Consider the following 19,443-nt stretch of genomic DNA (forward strand, 5'->3'; position numbering starts at 1 on the left):
TTCGATTGAATCAGAAGATTAAAACTTGCTTAGAAGTAGCCATTCTGTAAAGATGTTATTTTTGCCAGAATGAACAATTGGTGTGCAATTGGTATATATTTTAGTCAACTAACAGTCACTCCAGGGGTCTGGATGAGCACCAATTCCTATACTACTAAGTATTCAAAAGTTAAGAAATACTGCCATGCTCAGCAATATAAAGGCAGAACTCCATGACAGTAACCGAAAATTATATACTTGCTTCCAGAGAAATATCTTTCCACGTGCTTTTCTTGTAATAGGCAACAGTTATTCCAATAAGGCTTCATTCAAGGAGCTAATGTCAATATTTGTGGTGAAAATTACCATTTTTTGAGATAGTCTTTTTGAAAATAACATATGCATCTTATTCTACAGCATTCAGATATCTTTAAAAGGGAGAATTCTATTTATCCCAGCAATGTTTCGAGTTAAATCTCACAATCTCTTTGGATTCTAGTTTTGCATAACAAACCTAACTTTAAAGATGTGCATGCGTACTGTCATTTGTACTATGAAAGCATCTGAAAGCTCCCAGATATGCCTTTGACGAGAGAAAGGATCTACTTTTATTTATAATCATTCGTCAAGATAGTATATGAATACAGGTGTAGTTTCATGGACTTTCAATTGTTCTCTGCCTTCCAGGCACATAACTCAACATTTATGGAGTAAATTTATTAGCATTATGACAGCTTTTAATGCAACCAGTATCAAATCAGGAAACAGATTTATTTACTCATGGTTATGGGAAGGAAATCTACATAAGACATTTATGCATGCACACCAGCTTGGTCATACTTGGTTTCTTAAACTAAATTCCATTTACTAGAACTCATCGTGAAACAGTACGAAATCATGAAATGTAATTTGAATACAAATATTGGTCCCTGTGGGGGTCTCAAGAGTCATAAAAATGTAGGAAAACGGAGCCTGGTTCAGATCGGAGCTGCTAACGTGGAAAGCTGTTTTTCTGAAGCTAGATTGAAACTTTGATTGAAAGCCCTGAAGGTTTTAGTGTAAACTCTTGGATGTCAGCTTCAGCATTTCATTGATCCCTACCGACGACCAGCAAGAAAGCGACCATTTTCTATTTGGGAGAAGGTTGAGAACTACAGGGTTGGACTTCTCCCAGGTTCAGGCACCAGCTGGGCTTGCTGAGTGTATACAAATAGCAACAGCAAGAATTTTGAAACCTGGATGTCTGTGAGTGGGTTAGATAAGACTATAGCTACTCATTCATTCCTTTTGTAATTTAGACTTTTTTTCACATAGTGTAAATAAGAAAGAAACATTAAATAGCTTAAAGTTATTTTTATAGGACATTCCGTAAGCTAACATAAAATCAAGCTGCTAAATTTTACAATTTTTCTGTCCAGCAGTTTCTCTACATAACTGCCCTGAGTAGATGCTAAATGCTGCCTAGCACACGGTCCTTAGAATTTAAATAGAACTCAGTAAAGCTACTCAAAAGAGAAAACAGTTCTTCTCAGAGGTGTGTGATTAAGACAGAATCTCTCATTGATTAAATATTGTCTGCTTAAGTCTCCTACTAGTTGTCAATGGGCTTGTTAAGGGTTTGGAAGTGTGCTTGTTACTAAGAATTGGAGTCCATATGAATGCTCACTTTGTTTTGGTCAAAAAGGCAGGATTTTCAAGAGTAAAATATTTGATTGGAGATTGATGTCGGAACTTTTAGAAAAGTAGAGACTGTTTCCCTGCAAAACGGGTTTGTATGATCAGTGTCTCGGGCTCTGGAAAGAAGCCTGCATTTCAAATCTGTCGCTCTAATTTGTCTTGTAGTGCGTCTCAAAGCGGTAGAAATGTGTACCGCTTGTGCCTGTGGAAGCTGCCTCTCTGAGTAGCTTTACTTCCTCGGGTTGGCCCCAGCAACTCTCAGGCTGTTGCATGGCCTGTCTAGGAGCCGGCATCCTGCAGGGACGGTGTGGCTTCAGCGGTTTGGCTCTAAAGCCGTCTTCTGTGTAGCGCTTCCCTTAACATTATATTAATTTATAATATATATCGAATGATAGCTTTACAAAAACAAATTAATGAATTGGTCTTTATGAAAATGACTCTTTACAGTAAGTTTTAAAAAAAGGGTTATCACAGTTTTGGTAACTTGCAGGAGTTCATATGGGGAAGAACCTTTCACATGTTCTAATGACTTCCCAGCTGCCATCTGCCCACCGGAGCACCCTCAGTTGTAGGATCGGAAGCAGTAGACACCATACAGCTTATGCTTTTTGTCTGGGAAGCCCACGAAGCGCACGGCCGCCTCGGTGGGGCTGCAGCGCCTTCGGGGCCGCGAGATCGGGTAGCGCACGCTGCCGTCGGCCAGCCAGCCCGCGTCGCAGCGATCGTACCCCAGCAGCTTCCAGGCAGCGAAGAGCTGGCCCACTTTGGCGATCTGAGCACCATCATGGCGACAAGCCTGCACGGCTTCGTCGTAGGTCAGCTTGGTGGGGTGGATCAGGTAGTAAAATCGGCCTGTGGACAGAAGGACAGAGGGTCATCGGGCTTGTGGGTCACACGGAGGAAGCCAGGAGCGGAAGCCGCTCTCCAGCAAGCTGGGGGCACCGGCAAGCACCCCTGAAGCTTTCGGAAGGTGAAGGTGCCAATTCAGCAGAGGCCCCCATTCAGGCGGGTATTTCCCCGGCCTGTTAGTACGCGTGCAGATGTGGCCTTTCATCACCGTAGAAAGAAAAGGGAACTGCCAGATGCAAATGCAGTTGGCTAATTAGCGACTCAAAAGCCCTTCTGTGGCCCTGGAAGACGGAACTCTCCCGTGAAAGCAAAAGCTATTGAAATTCTAGCTCTCGGAGACTGGGTCCCAGTACAAGTTTCTGGAGAGGCAAAATTTGAATGTGAAAGGATCAAGAAAAAAGTGCCTGACATAAAAGTCCATTCAAAAAAAAAAAAAATCAGAAGCACTCAAGTCCTTTTCATCACAGGTATCAATAAGGCATTATTCTCACTCAAAGCTACAGCTCGAAAATGCCTGAACCACAGGAAGTCACTCGCCACCAATAAAACGGGCCCGAATGACCATCCAGTCCGCCTTGGCTCGCTGGCTGCCATGGCTTTCTTCACTGTTTGCTGCTTTGATCTGCGGGAGCCCTGACATCTCACCACTTGTTGATTGCACAGCAAAGACTGCTAGACCTCCTGGCATGTGAACAGAACATCTGCACTAGGAAGCAAGATTCTGTCAAGGTTGGAGGTCAAGGAGCAGCAGGTTCCCCTCTCCGAGTACCCCCTGCGGTGTGATACCCCCTCCTCTCTATTCAATGCAGCACAAAGCATTGCTTGCCACTTCTCTCCAGACCGAGGAGTCAGGTTCATGGGCAGGTTGGCTCAGGGTCCTGGGGCGTAAATGGGGTGGTGCTAAGCAGGGCCTGGTGCTGTGTGCAGCTGGTGCCACAATGTGTGCCACAATGTGTGTGCCACAACATTGCCAAGCTGTGGTGGGTAGTTCTAATGCACACCTCATGGCCAGCAGAGCCCCCCTTCCCCCCCCAAAAAAATTACAACGTTTGACTCTTGATCTCGTTCCATTTTTCGCTAAAGCCTGTCCACTGTGACCTAAAGTATCAAACAGGCGCAGGGCTTGTGGCCTGTGAGCCCCACTGGCACACACACGTACAAGGGCTGACTTCAAGGTTCTTAACCATTTTTGAGCAAAAGAATTACTATCCTTTCTTTTCTTTCCTTGCTTTGTGTCTGGCAGAGGCTCGCGGAAGGAGCTGTCCTCTGTTGGTTCACTCGTCAAATGCCTGTAACAGCCGGGGCTTTGCCAGGCAGAGGTTGGAAGTCAGGAGTTCGAGTCAGGCTCCTGGGAGGCGGGTGGCAAGGCCATCACCTGCTGCTCATGAGTTTCTTATATCTTCAAACTACAGCAACCCTTCAAAGGTCTTTAAATTTTTTTTGTCTTTATATAAATAACACGGGAATTTGGGATAGGAGAGAAGGCAGCACAGAGAACAGCTTACCATTGAAGTTGGATGTAAAACAGAAAACATCATATCTGCTTTTGTCTTTATCCCAAAACCCATAGTTCCTGACGCCGGGCACAGTGTTCTGGCCCCCGCAGGGCTCCCTGGGCTTTGTGATGGGGTATTGCACGGAGCCGTCGCTGAGCCAGCCGGCGTTGCACCAGTCCAGGCCGCCCCGCCAGGCGTCATAGAGCTGGTCGAAGGAGGCAATCATCGCGTCCTGCTCCAGGCACGCCTGCTGCGCCTCGTGGAAATTGAGGTGGTAGCGGCCCAGGCGTGGGAAGTAGGGGAATACCACACCTGTTGGGAGGAGAGGGCAAGGGGTCAGTCGTGTCCGGGAAAGCACAGCTCAGAGGCAAGCCTCCAGGACGCCAGTGGATGAGGGAGCAGTGAGCAGTGGCTGGGCCGGTGATGAGGAGGCAGTGACCAGTGGCTCAGCCGGTGATGAGGAGGCAGTGACCAGTGGCTCGGCTGGGCAGCTCCGAGCGCCCTCCCTCCTGATCAGCCCTGGGGTGTGATGACTTTTGAAAAGTCAGAGGCCTCTCGGAATCCTCCTTCCAGAAGCTGAATGTGTGAATAGATGTTAGTGTCTCAGTAACCCTCCCTGAGAGCTTCCTGCATTAGCTCCTGGTAACTTACTTAATCATCATTCCCGGAATTAACTTTATATCTGTTTTAAAGGTATAAAGAAACGATTCAAATGAAAATCTGGAACTCCTTCATCTGTGCTCCTGGCAAATGAGCACAGATCAGCATTTCTCCAGATACAAAGGCCCCTTAGTGGAGGTTACATGCTTCCACGCAGCAGCTCGGTCCCTATCACAGAAGTCAGCCAGTTCTAGACAGCAATGCACACTTCTGTGAAGAGCACTGTGGCTCTTCTCTCTGTCTCAATTCAACAAGAAAGATTTGAAAAGCAGTATTACAGGATGAGAGAAATCAGAGAGAGAGAGCTTCGATCCACTGGGTCACTCCCCACCCTGTATGACTCTAACAGGCCAGAGCTGGGAGACTGGGGCTCCATCCCGGTCTCCTGGTGGGTGGCAGAGGCCCGGGTCCCTGCTCCAGCTCTCTCCTTCCCAGGATGTGCCTCAGCAGGGAGCTGGAACTTGGACCGATAATGGCAGCTTAACCCATTATGCCACACTGCCAGCCCCATCCGTTTCAAATTTCAGCGGAGCCCTTAATAATTACTATCTTGCTTTGCATCCTTGCACAGTACAACTAACATAAGGCTCTTCATTTAAAAATATTTCCATTACTATTTTTTTCCTCTTCCGTAAGGTATATTGCAAACTGAAATTCACATTTTCAAAACATTCTTAGAACAAAATGCTTCCCTATACTTGGCTAACTTAACTGAGTACCAAGTAAACATCTAATTGACTATCAGTAAAGACTTCACTATTTCAGAGGACAGAATTCCCTGGTCAGTGTAAACAGTGCGAGCTGGCATGGGACACTGGAGATGGGGATTTCCAGGTCAAAAAACGGAGTTGTATCATCTGCTGAAAGCAAATGTTTCGAAGAATCTCGCCCCTAGTGAACAGAACAGCGTGATTGTTGTAAGGCTCGTGTAGCTTTTGTATGTACTTTAAGCTTGTCCCACTGACACAGAAACTTGGGGGGTTATACCCCACGTGGCGTGTCAGGGGCCTCCCAGGCCGTTCTGGATGATGGACTATTCCCTTAACAGCACCAAGTATTTTCTTGTACGAGTTGCCCCGGAAGCCTCTTCAAAAGCAGACTCAGGCGAGTGGTGTACCCTGAAGGCCTCTTGCAGGACATGTTGGTCCCTTGAGGGTAGTCCAGCTGGCACCCTCCACTAGGGGCAGGGATCCAAGGAGGCTTCCTCATCTCCTCCTGCCTTCTCAGGTTCTTGGCCAAGGGATCTGTAAGCTGAACCAGAGCCCAGTGGGAGAAGCTGTGGCGAGGGGACAGGATTGCCTGGGAGGGGTCTGTCTGGGGGGGACTCCTGTGGGCTCTCAGGAAGCAGGCCAGCAAGAGAAGCTCGGCAGGGTGCCGGGCCTGGGTCCCCTCCCAACCTTTCATCCTTTCTCCTTAGCACCCCCAAGAATGTAATGAAAGGGAACTGTTTCATCCAGGAGCAGTTCTCTTGCGGCCAGATCTGCCTTGGGATGTAACCTGCAAGTCCCTCGGCACGGCACTTGGCACTTGGAGGGCTGTTGCAGACCATCCAGGTTGACTTCAGTTTCCCAGGGGGTCCCAGGAACTAGAGATTACCCTGAGTCATAACAACCTCAAAGATATTCAGGTCAAGCTTTGGAGGTCTCAGTGAGATTCTGATGAGACCATGGTGGCTTTATCTGCACACGGCTCACTGCTTGCTGGGTGCAGTGTCCAGCAGTGGGATCAGCTGCTCAGAGGCTCTGGCTGCATCCAAGATTCTCCGGGAATCCTGTATTCCCACAACCCTCTCCAACTCCAGTGGAGATGAGCCTCTCACAGTATTTACAAATGGTTTTGTCCATGTGTGATTCAACAAACTCTCAAGTCAGACAACTGCTTGATGCCCACAGGACACATTGTAGAGGTTTAGAATTTTCCCTTAAAGATTTCATAATCCAACAGGATGCAGACTTGCCCATGAGAAATAGATGTATGTAATTTGAATTCAAGACAGAACAAGAGCTCCTAATACAAACAAAAACCATATTATCTAAGCAGAAACTATACTATCTGGTTTGTCTGTTGAAGGAGGTCAATTTTTTCCAACTGGCAAAATTCTTCAGAGAAAATAGGGTTTGACAAGAAAAGATCAATCTAAAGAAAACAATAAGAGTTGGAAAATAAGCTTGATGATGTTATTTCAAATGACACGATTGTCCTTTTAATTGCAAGTTAGAAGGCTGATAGGGAATTGGAGTGAACAGTGCCCAGTTGGTCAGACATCACCTGCTCAGGGTAACTGACAAGAGCAGCTGGCTGACCGAGGACAGCTGAATGACCAGTAGGGTGTGTGCTGCCATCCGTTGGTTACCCAGCTTCCAAACACTGATGCACCTGCTCCAGGCCTTCATTGCCTACACACTGCACGGGAGTTGTTCGTACATTATCAAGGGATTCAAGTTTACTCTGATGACTTTTATCTTAACCTTATGACTATATGTATTTCTTAAAGTTCTGTTATAAGCCCTTATCCTATATTGAAGTATATGTAGATAAAATAATATCCTATAGAACTTTTATTGGGATACATGCAAATCAAATAAAACTTTATCTGAACTTTTCTTAAAAGTTAGTCATTAGGAGTGGGAATAAAGAAGGCAGGATCAAGTATGATGGCTAGCCCATGACCCTCTTTGAAGCTGGGTCATAACATATGGAGATTTTCTACTTAACCAAGTGTTTGAATCTGATTGCCAGAAAGTTCAGACTCTGTTTAGCCTATCCTTTGGCCAACATAGGTCTTAAATCAGCTGGGCTGGAATGCAGTTGTCTTCCTTGTTCACGTTTTTTGGTGTGCAGAAGTTTCTCTCTCTTACTGGGACATCTTCTCTCCTGCCTTTCTTGCTCTTGGAAAGGATGGTGTTTGCCTTTCAAGGTCCAAATCAAGCATGTCTTCCTTTAGAGTGCTTCCCATCCCCCACACTCCCACTGCAGGAGTCATTTCTGTATCTGAAAATGTACACCCTCATGAAGGACATTGATTTATGTGTAACACTAGAGCTGGACTCCTACGACAGATGGTATTTAGCAGGTGAAGACTGGTAGATTTCAAATATTTACCAAATGGGATTCCAGCTGCACTGGAGGTACTCTGGGAACACTGAAGGGAGATGTTGAACAGCTCGCTAGGGCCACACTAGTTAACACACTAACCAAAGGACAGTCAAGCAATCATTTCCAAAGGATTTGGGAAGCCTTTCATTTCTGAAGCCTGTAACTGCTAAAGCTCTACCTTTCCCTGCTTTCTATTTTGTCTCACAATTGTTCCTTTGTGTGAATTTCCAGATTATGGTGGGTAAAAGCTTAGACTAGACCCATTTCCCTTGATTATCTGTTGGGAGTACTAGCTCATAGTCTGCCGCAATACCTTAAGAAAGGCATTTTCTCAGTTACAGTGTGGTCTCTGAAAAGCTGCAGAGGACATGGTGCATATGACTGTAGCAATCGGTGCGCTGATATCAGTGCGTTCTGCCTGACTCTGTTAAGGGTCATAGACTCTTTAATGGTCTGTAAGTTTCTTAAAAGAACAAAGTCTTGTAATTCTTTGTATCCCATGGCACTCAAGCACCTGTAAAAATATTGAGCAATTGTTGTCTTGGACCACATTCACTCAACTCCTATGCATCATCCAAGTTGGGAAGTGTTCCCAAAGCAAGGATAATGTGAAGTGGGGAGGGGCACAGGTGAGGGAGGCAGCGTCCGGCCTGCAGACATGGGAGGCCTCTTGGATCCCCCGGTCTGGCCCATGAAGGCAACCATGAAGTGGGACTCAAAAACCCAATAAATTTAGAGCAGGAGAATTTTCAAGGTGATAATCTCATATGGTTACTTGAATGTTATCAATATCCAGATGGCCACTAAGAGAGAGGATTTGTCCGCCTAGTGGAGAGGCAAGAGCCGTGAGGACACTTTCCAGTGGCACAGCTGTAACAGAAACTGTTCAACCTACTGAATGCAAGCCGTACGCAAGAGACAATTCCACCGCCTCCCCCGGAATGCCTTGACTGATGTGAATGTGCAAGTACTCTGCGTCACTGGGAAAAAGACAAGCCATTTACATAAATCCAGGGGAGGCTTCTTTCATATATGTTTTACAGAATGCAATTACATGCATTTTAGTTAGCAGCTGTCTTTTATAAGACTTGCCATTATTTTGTAACTGAAATCATTTTAGAAACAGAATAAAGAATCCAATCTGAATTTTCTCCGTAACCATATAATGAGATTTAAAACAGGAATAGCGTGAGGCAGTTTCTGAAAGTGATGAATTCAGTCTCAGTGCATGTGTCTCAAGGTTGCAGATAGTTTCAGTTTTGTGCAGGAGTGTTACATGCACCTTACAAATACAAAAGCTAGAATCACGGCCAACTGCAAAATAGGAAAGAATCCAAAGCAGGCTGTAGCTTCTGGTCTGTCACATTATTACTATGGCAACCACTAGATATCATCCCTCATGCCAAAGAAGGAGCCATGATTCATGCTCACGTTGAAGTTCAACGCGACTTAGAGCCACCTACCTTGTAAGTCTAATGCCACCACGGCGGTGTCGTCCTCCAACCCTTCAATCACCTCGCACTTGTATCTCCCGTAATCCTCCAGGGTGAGGCCGGTGATGACCAGGGACGCGTCGTTCTCACTGCTGCCCTTCAGGAACACCCTGCCTTGGTAGCCCCCGTAGGTCTTCTTGTGGTAGCCCATGGAGACAAAGACATCCACTTCCTTGAGGTAATCTGAAGTTAGCTTGGTCCACTTAATTCGGATCTTGTGCAGTCCTGAACCGAAGGCTGTCGGGTCTCGGTAGAATTTACATGGCAGCGTGACATTGCCACCGCGGTGCGAGAACACCTTGGCCTGTTCCGCTTCCACCAGGAGACGGGGACCATTCTCCGCTACGATTCAAGAAAGAAGAATCATGAAGGTGCTTTTAGGAGTGTTCTAGAAAATGCAGTGTGTTGCTGTTATAGGCCGTCTGGCCCAGGACAACTTTGGATGACGGTGTCTTCCACCTACCCAAGAAGAAAGGCAGTCCCAGGGCCTAGACAGTGTGTGGAAGGTGGTCGTACCTTCCAAGCCAATGAGGTTGGGGGGTGGGGAGGGGAAGGCAGGAAATGCATTGTTGTATTACAATCACTAGAAGTACTGGAGACGATTGCTATAGTTATCTGAAGGGCAGTATGTAGTTACATCTTGTTTTATACATAATATTAAACATGTAGGAACAAGACCAAGAGAAATGGCAGGGTTCTATGAGTGTTTCATTGAGACAAACCAGAAAGGTTCAGGGTATGAAATGCCCTGCTGAGATGTCTAATACCAGGCTGTACTGTACTTGCAGGAAGAGGATCAAGTGCCTGACTCACTTCTCCGCGCTGTTCTGGCCAAGGAGCTTGACTGGCCTGTGGCTACCACACCGTACCTTTGGTCCTGCGCTCACCTACAAGAGGCTGATCCGGAGTCCTTCGAGCAACGAGTATGTATTTCATTCGCGCACACAGGCTAGTTGAGAATATTTTGAGTGAATGCCTTTGAAAACACCCAGGGAAACTTGGCTATGTTCTTCAATGTCTGACTGCTGACAGCATCTTTCTAGCTGCGTGTTCTGGCCTGACCACATGTTTCTTTACTCCCTTAAATGTCCTTCCATACCCTCTCCCCTTGCTTCCTGCTACGGCGTGCTTGTGGTTCTCTCCCTGCCCCCACTGGGCCTTGTCCTGCCCTGCCCTTCCGGCTTCCTGCCCTCTCCTCCAAGGACTGCACTGCTTCCTCGGGAGGACCGCAGGGATCCAGGTCTGCCAAGTCAGCAGTGCAGCCTCTTGCAGACAGCCAGCTGGGACGTTCAGATCTCGGCTTTCTCCGGGATTCCCCCAGGCTAGCACATGGTGCTTTTGCCCTTGACAAACTCCCTCAAGGATGGGGCACCTGCTGGTCCACGCATGGCTTTTTTTTTTTTTTTTTTTTTGTGACACTCTGCAGGCCTCTGCCTGAGGCCAAGACTATGGACTAATTGTTGGCCAGGAGACATTTAAGCTGCCACAAAGACAAGGCTGAGCAGCTACCCACCGTGAGGCAGACTTCAACACTCAGGGAAACAGTGGTATACAAGAGTCTGACGTCAACATAAGAAGTGCTCTGGAAACAGACCCAGCATTTCTATCTCTGTTGTGCAGCCATCAGAATTAATATTTAAAAGCAAGCATATCATTAATAAGTGAGTCATCATCTTCCACAACTGAAAGGATTCACCAAACCATTAGTGGCCTCATTCCAACAGATAATGAAACCAGAGGAGAATGGTTTCATTTAGTATTTGGTTAAAACTAATCACAAATTCAGGTCATTATGCATTTCACTTATGATCCATTCGTTATTGAAGCTCAGAGAATCTTGGGAGATGAAAGAATTAATCCACCTCTGCCCTACATACCCTTGAGTGACTGTATTCAAGTTCTACCTAAAGCCTGGTAGAGGAGGAGGAAGGGTGATGCTGTGACCACTGGCCCAGGATGCCAGGGGACACTGGGGGACCTACTCTGCTTCCAGTGTCTTGGCCAGGGTGTCACCTGGGAGCAGCTTGTCCAAGCTGGGATGGATGTGAGTTTAGATTCATTTCATGATCCTTTCAAGTTGTTTCAGGTCAAAGGAAGGAGGGTAGTCTGGAACATGGGCTTTGGTGTGGCACAGACCTGGTCCATTCACTGATGCTGCAGCCACTGGCAAGGTGTGCAGCCGCATAGCTCCAACTTCCTTTCATGAGCACTGGGGGAAGTGACTGCTCCCACATGCAGCTGACCTAACGCATGGGTACCCTCGCTGTTCACTGACCCCACCACGCAGGCGTTGTACACTATTTCTCAAATATGATTGCTACAACACTGAGCACAACTTTGGTAAATACTACAACATTTATAGTCTGATTTCTAAAGTTTTGAACCTTGTGCAGTGAAAAACACAGCAAACACCATCCGTGTTATAGAAGAGACAGGGACATTCGTGTGGCTGGCAGTAATTGTAGGTTGTGCCACAGTGAACATCGGGTCTGAATGCTTTATCAGTGAAAGAGCTAAAGCAAAGATGGAAACTAAGACTTCCAGCCTTCCCCTGTAGTTCAGTGCAAAGTGAACTGTCATACTGTAGACGTGCAGATCTCTCTTGTGACTTCTCCCCCACCTCAACTTCTACTCCAGCACTGTCAGTAGAGGAGGAATCCTATGAGATTAAAAACTGAGCAACACAATCCACTGACTTTACACAGAGTATGTTTTCTATTTCCTTCCTTGGTGGTGGAGGTAGAGCAGTTGTTGAAGTAACAGATGCCAGATGTCCCTGGCTAAACTTGAAAGAATCTCAGGAATGATATGTAATGTAGGTAGTGACTTACAGACATTCATGCTCATGGACATGGACTTAAGAATGATGGTTTTCGTTAATGCACCTGCTTCCAGCAGTCATACAAACTATAGACTATAGAGCTCTGACTGCTGCTGGACAGAGTGGTCAGTGGTGGAACAAGACCAGCGTGCACAAATGAGCCCTGGCCAAGCAGCCTGGAGTTGGCATGCAGGCTCTGCTTTGGCTTAGCTGGTAGATTCTGGCAAGTCCACCTCATGAGAAGGCTGAACTTCAGCTTCTTGGGGTGGGCATTTGGCTTGAAGGGGAAGATACATCTCACATTGGATGTATGTGGGTTTGAGTCCCAGCTGATGGTCCTAACTCCAGCTTCTGGCTGCTAGGCACCTTGGAGGGCAGCCATGAGGGCTGGGCTGGGTCCCTGCTGCTCACATGTGAAGACCTACACTGACCTCCTGGCTCCCTTCTTGAAGCCCAGCACTGGCTTTTTAGAAGCATTGGACAATGGACTGGTGGCATTGATGGATCAGAGGTGGTTAGCACCTTTCTTTTTCTGCCCCTTAAAGAAAGACAGACTCCCATCAGGCCTTGTGCCACAGGCTGTCCTTGTAGGTGTCAGATGGGGAAGACACTGAGCTGCAGGAGGGAAGAAAGGAAAGACAAAGCAGAAAGGGGAGCCTGGAGCAAGGCTGAGAAGTTCTGTACTCACGTAAGCTTGAGCCTAATCACTGCATTTAAAAGTGTGTATCCACTTAAAATTAAAACTATAATTAAAGACACACCTTGACCATCTGGCTCAGTGTTGCTCATTTTGCAAAATGGAAGAATAAATAACACTGGGCAGCACGATGCATGATCCTTTTCTCCTTTCCTTTCGTGCCCTAAGGTCATGTGTGAAGATGGTGGTTGATTGTGTCCTTCAGGGAAGCTGTATGTTCAGAAATCAAGGCTGGCTGGAGAGATGAGATTGCATTGGGGGACTGGCTTTGTAAAATGTGCGGTTTCTAAGTAAGAAAAGTTCCTCTCTCCATCTGTGAGAGTCACCAACAGGGACTTGGACGATTCGATGCCCTTCAGGGCGTAGAGGTGTCTCCAGGGGAAAGGGCATGGCCTGCTGGGAGCCCTGCTGGACCTTGCAACACTGCTAGATGGTTTCTGCTGTGAGGTCCTGAGGGCATCATTTGCTTTAACCAACTAACAAAAGTAATGGCTAAAGAGTTGGTCCTTGCTCCGGAATTCAGAGAAAGTCTTCTAAATTGCAAAACATTACAGAAAAACAAGGTAAAATATGATTTCAGACTACTGTCTATTGTTCTCAGTTCTTTAAGTTTTAGATATATTTGAAAGGTAAAGTTACAGGGAGTAGGATCAGAGAGGGAGAGAGAGAGAGAAAGAGAATGAACTTTCATCTGTTGGTTTGCTCCCCATATGTCTGCAATGGCCAGAGTGGGGCTAGGCTGAATCCAGGAGCCTGGAACTCCATGTGGGTCTCCCACGTGGATGGTAGGGGCCCAACAACATGGTCCCTCCTACACGGCTTTTCCAAGCACATGGATGGGGAGCTGGATCAGAAACTGAGTAGCCAGGACTTAAACCAGTAGGGGCTGTTGATATTGCAGGTACTGGCTTAACCTACTGCACCATAATACTTAGCTCCTGTTCTCAGTTCTATTAAAAATAAAATTTGGGGGAGGGAAGTTCAAATACAAAGAAATTTGGGTAACAGAAAAAAAGGAGAAAGTTCTGTAGATCCAACTTAAATGTAATGTGGATGGTGTGAGATGACGGTGTTGACGCTGCCCTCTGCCCGCTGTAAGTGAAGTAGGTTGCTGACTTCTGAACAGAGCAGCCACTGGAAAACCAACTTAAGATAGCTAAATAAGGTACCAAACAAGAACATCAACCATACTCCCCCTACCACCATCATTCAGATTGATTTCCTGTGGCAAGATATGTATTTAAAAATGTGACATTTAACCAGCTTCAATTATGCACTACTTGCACCATCTTGTTTGGTCATCACAACTCTCCCAAACTCTGCTCTTCCCTCAGCAACAATTTATCCCCGTGTTCCTAATCAATAGGCACAGAGCTCGTTGCCAGCTCTAGGATGGGTCCTTTCAAAAACACTGAAAAGGTTTTAAAAAATACTTCCTTCTCTGGCACCTGCTGTGACGTGGGGAGGTTTGCACCTGTAGGACTAACACTTTGGAAGATGTCCCTTTCTTTGTAGGCGAGCCCAAGCCTGCAGGACAGTGAGGCAGGAGGGATCTGTTTCTTGCTCTCTAGTGACTCTCTGGTGACATTGCATAGTTTGCGCAGCATCAGGGCAGTACCTTGTAGGCAACAAGTGTGTATCTGAGGTGTGCTCCCTGGAGCAGCAGACGTGAGCTTACCCTAGTCCTCAAAACAGCTCTAAGAGAGGAACACTCTTCCCCGAGCCGCGTCTTTTAAGTAGACTACATGATGTTGTATCGCTAGTGTACCTGACACGTTACCTTTGAGTAGGATACACAATTTTGGGAAAAAAGATGCAGTGTCTCACTCATTAAACTTTATAATTAGTTTCTTGCATACTGAAGGAATCTAATTGTTTTTCCACCTGCTCACCAGGCTCGGAAGCTTTGTGTCTTGGGGCATGATTCCTACTGGTTGGCTTGGTCTGCAGCCAGAACCCTTCCAGGGATCCTCCATATCCCTGCTACCTGTTCCCTCCCTGCTCAGCCCTCACTGTCTTCCAGGGGTCCCCTGGATCCCTGATGCCCCTTCCCTCCCTGCTCAGCCCTTACTGTCTTTCCAGAGGTGGGGATGCTGATTATTCTTCATGTATTGGCAAAGCGCATCTGTGGCGGAAGGGAAATAAGAACTCCTGTAGCCCTCAGACCTTACGTACTGGTAGCTGGAATCTTCTTGAATTTGTGTCTGACCAGAGGGAGGTCAGACTTTGGCATAGAGGTACCCGGCCAGGTGTGCTTCTTGCCACTTGTGTGGACTTGGAAGTGTGGTTTGCTATAAACTGTGGCTGAAGGGTTAGGGTAGGGAATGTGTGGAAGATGGCTCCAAGCCCAGTGGTCTCTGCTCTGTGCTTCCCAGCCGACCAATCCTCAGCCTGTGCTATCTCACTCATCCTCCCCGGCGAGATCTGCATCGCCCGATGTGGCTGCCATGGCACGTCATCTTAGTATGGGCCCATGCCAACTTCCTCCCCATGCTGTGTGATAGGAAGGTGCCCAGCATCAATATCTGGTGTTGATTTTGGAGATGTTGATCAAGACTGTGTACATCACTATCCAAGTTTCCTTCCAAACAAATAAGGATAAATACCGTGTTTTAAGAACTTGATGGGGGAAGGAATTTTTAGACCTTTGCCATTTAGAGCTGATCAGGGAGAACTGTCTGCTTGTATGAATGCTGGGTCACTCTAAAGCTCTCCAAAGATCAACTAAATCCAGTTTAGAAATTCATGATTCTTGGATGGACACTCTTACTGACCCCTGCTGAGGACAGGCTGGAGGGGCTGTGCTCTGGGCTGCTGAGCTTCCGTGGGGACCGTTGCCTTTCCACCAACACGACCCTTCCACTCCTCTTCTCACTAGTTTATTGGTCTAGGCCTCAGTTTCTTCACCAATAAAAGCAGACAAGCTGCCACCTTCTAGGGTTCTTGTGTGGCTTAGATGAGGGGACACACACTGACCCTTAGCCTAGAGCCTGGCCGGCGCTGAGCGCACAGCAGCTGTCGACTCTTCCATCATCGCACGTGGTGTTCCTTACAGCTTCCAAGGGCAGTTCCTAGAAAGCCAAGTTCCTAGGGTGGCTCTCCTGCAGTGGTGGATTTTGGAAGGGCAGGCACAGTGTCTCTTTGGATCCCACCTTAGAAGCCTGGAACAAAATTCTGCCAGTTTCTGTCCACGGCATCTCTCACATCCAGTTGCCATCTGCATTTGTGGAGGGAATGAGCAGAAGGGAGCCCCTTTTCTCTCTCTCACAACTCAATAAAATAAACACAAGAATCAAACTATTCAATCTACTATTTCTAAGTGTTTGGTAAATCTATGCTTTCTCTTTGATAAGAAGTAGTATATCAATCTATTACAGCATTAGCTGAGTTACATTGGTCTGGAAAGACGGAAACAATGGGAAGGCTTCCCCACTGAAGGGTTCTTCTGAGTCCTTGGAAGAGTTTCCAGATGTAATAGTTAACTTGGTGCAATTCTGCGGGCTTCGGCACTCACGCTGCCGCAAAAGCAGTGGTCCTTCAGTGTGAATTTGTTGCCACTTGAAAAGATGATTAAATACCGGCTATTTTAACTGAAAATGCAAAACTGCACTGTGTTAATGGATTCTTTACAGAAATGACAGGATTTAGCCTTAGAAGGACTTAGCCTTCTAAATTATTCAGTCTTTCATCTAGAAACATCCTTCAAATGCACTCTTCAGGCTTCACTAGGTGATAACCAGTGTAGCAAGTGCAGATACGAAGCTCTGCACAAAAAGCTCCAGGTTGGGGCTTGGTGCTCCTCACTGGTTTCCTCCTTTGATGAACTGGGCGCTGCTGTCGGCAGCACTGTCAGTAAGCTCGTGGGAGACGCGGTCTGTCTTTCCTTAGACGTTGGCCAGTGTTTCACACGGAGATGGCCAAGGTTCAGGAGAGGTCAGAATGAGTGGGTTTCTTCAAAGGATACCCAAGCACAAAGAAGGCCGGGGTAAGTCTAGCAATATTCATAGTGCCAGAAGCAAAGTTAATGTGAGACCCAGACTTTGTTGCAGTGAGTGGTCCTATGCACACACAGTTTCTGTCTGCTAGCTACCATACGTGGTAGTGTTAGCACTGACTCCATCCTGTCCACGTTGTCCTGTTCCCTCAGTGTCAGCACATTTGCAGAGTGGATGAGCTATCTGTGGGCATATGTACGTAACACCATTTTTACGTACTGATGTACATGCTTAACTCTATGTTCTTCTTTCTTTAGGCTCATCTGTCATGTAATTCTTAAGATTCATCTATTTATTTGACAAGAGGAGTTACATAGACAGATCATGCATGCATGGTTTCAATCCCCTGGGGCCCAAAACAGCTTGAACTGGGCTGAGGCAAGGAGTCTAAAACTTACTGATCTGGGTTTCTCGCATGGGCAGCAGGGACCCAGCTACTTAGCCTATCGCCTGCCATTTCCAAGGTTGCCCAGAACAGGAAGCAGGATTGAAAGTGGAGGCAGAACTTAACTGCAGGTACCCCACATCAGGGGTGACCCGAATGATGCCTTAACCTGTTGTGCCACAATACCTGCCTTGTCACTTACCATGCAAATATGGCAAGACTCTTAGTAAAATACAATTTGTCTGTACTTAATGTACTAGATTCTTGCTATCATTTTAAACTTCACATTCTATACTAAATGGATTTAAAACATTAATTTTTAATGCTGACAATGTTGATGATTTTCATAATTCTGTCACACAACTCTGATATTTTATGCCCACCAATTTCTAGATAAAATTACTAACTCTTTTAAATATGTATTTATCTAAATGTAACTTGGAAAACACTTGGGAGTATTTTCTTTATTCTGTTGGACTTGGCAGTTTTACATCGCGTAGTATGCTCTGTTTCTGAAAGACCAAGGCAAGACCAAGTTGACTTTGTGTAACAGTCTGAGTTCCAGCAGGTTTTAGGTGCGGGAGAGCAATCTATGCTTGTGTAACTCTTATACTCCCCCATCAGACTTCGGCTGTGTCTGTGGTTCATGGTTATACATTATTAAGCACACGCCATGCTTTTCATCCACTCTGTACCACCATCCCTGAATGCTGCCAGGTTACATAAGGGACAGGACAGCAGTGTGGGAACCGGCTGCAGATCCAACACACCGCCCGGCACATGCACGTGTCGGGAGTGTTTCTGCATCTGACAGCCGTGCACTCCCATCCAGTGCAACGCTCCCGACAGGGATGGGAGGCAGGCTGGGGTCCAACGGAATTCACTGCCCAGACTCACAGTAGGCTCTCTTCCCTGCTGCTCCTCCTCCCTCAGACTGTTAGGGCTACCCTGTGATGTGGACAGAGTCGACTAGGACTTAATCAGGAGAAATAATGGGATCTTCGTCCTGGGATTTTGCAAACAGGGCCTGAACACCTGCTGCGGGCCAGTCGGATAGTCCTGGCCTTGATGTCCTTGTCTGTAGAGTGATCTGGATGACCTGGAGTTGAGTCCTTCTGACTCCTGGGAAGCAGGGCTTCGAGAGTGCCAACAGACAGCAGGAGGCGTCTGTTCACATTCACTCAGCCCTCTGCATCTCCACCTTTGCCTTGCAACAAATCATTTTGAAAAATTGAATTGCTTTATCTTTTGAGAATGATGGCAATACATTTTAGTTACTACATAGAAAGAAACAATCTTCACTTGCAAGATTTCCCCTTGTGGTGTGGGCCATGGGGCACAACAGGTTAAGCCACTACTCGATACTCCTGCATCCCACTCAGAGTCAATTTGGGTCTTGGCGACTCTCTCAATGCACCTGCGAGGCTGCTGCCACCTGCTCCAGTGCTCAGGTCTGTGTCACCCACCTGGCTGCCAGCTTCAGAGAGCAGCCGCCCAGCAGCCTCTCTTCCCAGGGAAGGACAGGGTCTCCAGCTCCTTCCTCAGGAGGACACTCCCACAGCTCCACCACACACCAGCAGTGGCTCTGTGGACAAGGTCGCCTTTTGTGTGGAACCTGCTTCACACAGCAAAAGCTTCAGAATGCAGTGAAATTCTGCCAACACCTGCCTCTCTCTCAGAAACTGGAGGTTTGGTTTTATTCTACCAGCAGGCGAGTGCTTCTCACTGGAGCCGCCTTGCATAGGGTATGGAGGGACCATTTTCCTGCCTGGTCATTTGCCATTTTAAAAAAAGCCAGATAAACCATTGTGATGCCAGTATCTGTACCAGCTATGCCCTTAGAAAGCTAGAGGAGGGGTGAGGTAAGACCCAGCGATGCAGGCAGGAGCCACAGTGCTCTCCTCCCTGGCACTGGAGACACAGACATTCAGGGAACACAGCAGAAATGCACTTTCTCAGTAGAGTGAGTTTGGCAGAATTTTGTACCACAGAGAAAAGCTGGCCCTGCTTATCAGCACGGTTCAGCAACCTGAGCTTCAGACCAGCAATGCCACATCGCACTCCACACTCTCGCAGACTTTTTCAGACGTTTGAGTTCCCTCCCATCCCATCTGCACAGGCCTGTTTATCAAAGCTTTCAGAGAGCAAACAGTACCCCACTTCCCTCAGTCACGAAGGCGCTCTGCCTAAGCGACTCCCTGCTGTGCTGGGGGGTACATTCCAGAGTAGGGGATGACTGAATTTACTGCCGGCCACCAAGAGGGGGTTTTGCCAAGGCACTAAGGCATTTGAAAA

At 46.9% G+C, this 19,443-nt stretch overlaps 1 protein-coding gene across 1 annotated transcript in view; it reads right to left on the reverse strand.

Annotated features, from left to right (window-relative positions):
- Positions 1-1,971: 1,971 nt before the first annotated feature.
- Positions 1,972-19,443, reverse strand: part of HAPLN1 (hyaluronan and proteoglycan link protein 1) — a 48,450-nt gene continuing 30,978 nt past the window's right edge. The window contains exons 3-5 of the mRNA XM_004586220.2: positions 9,221-9,592; positions 4,011-4,313; positions 1,972-2,508 (exon numbers count right to left, since the gene is read on the reverse strand). Coding sequence (XP_004586277.2) covers positions 2,219-2,508; positions 4,011-4,313; positions 9,221-9,592 — 965 coding nt within the window. The 3' untranslated portion in view covers positions 1,972-2,218. The remainder of the gene's footprint in view (positions 2,509-4,010; positions 4,314-9,220; positions 9,593-19,443) is intronic.

Source organism: Ochotona princeps, chromosome 28, assembly GCF_030435755.1.
Source record: "Ochotona princeps isolate mOchPri1 chromosome 28, mOchPri1.hap1, whole genome shotgun sequence".
Taxonomy (NCBI): Eukaryota; Metazoa; Chordata; class Mammalia; order Lagomorpha; family Ochotonidae; genus Ochotona; species Ochotona princeps.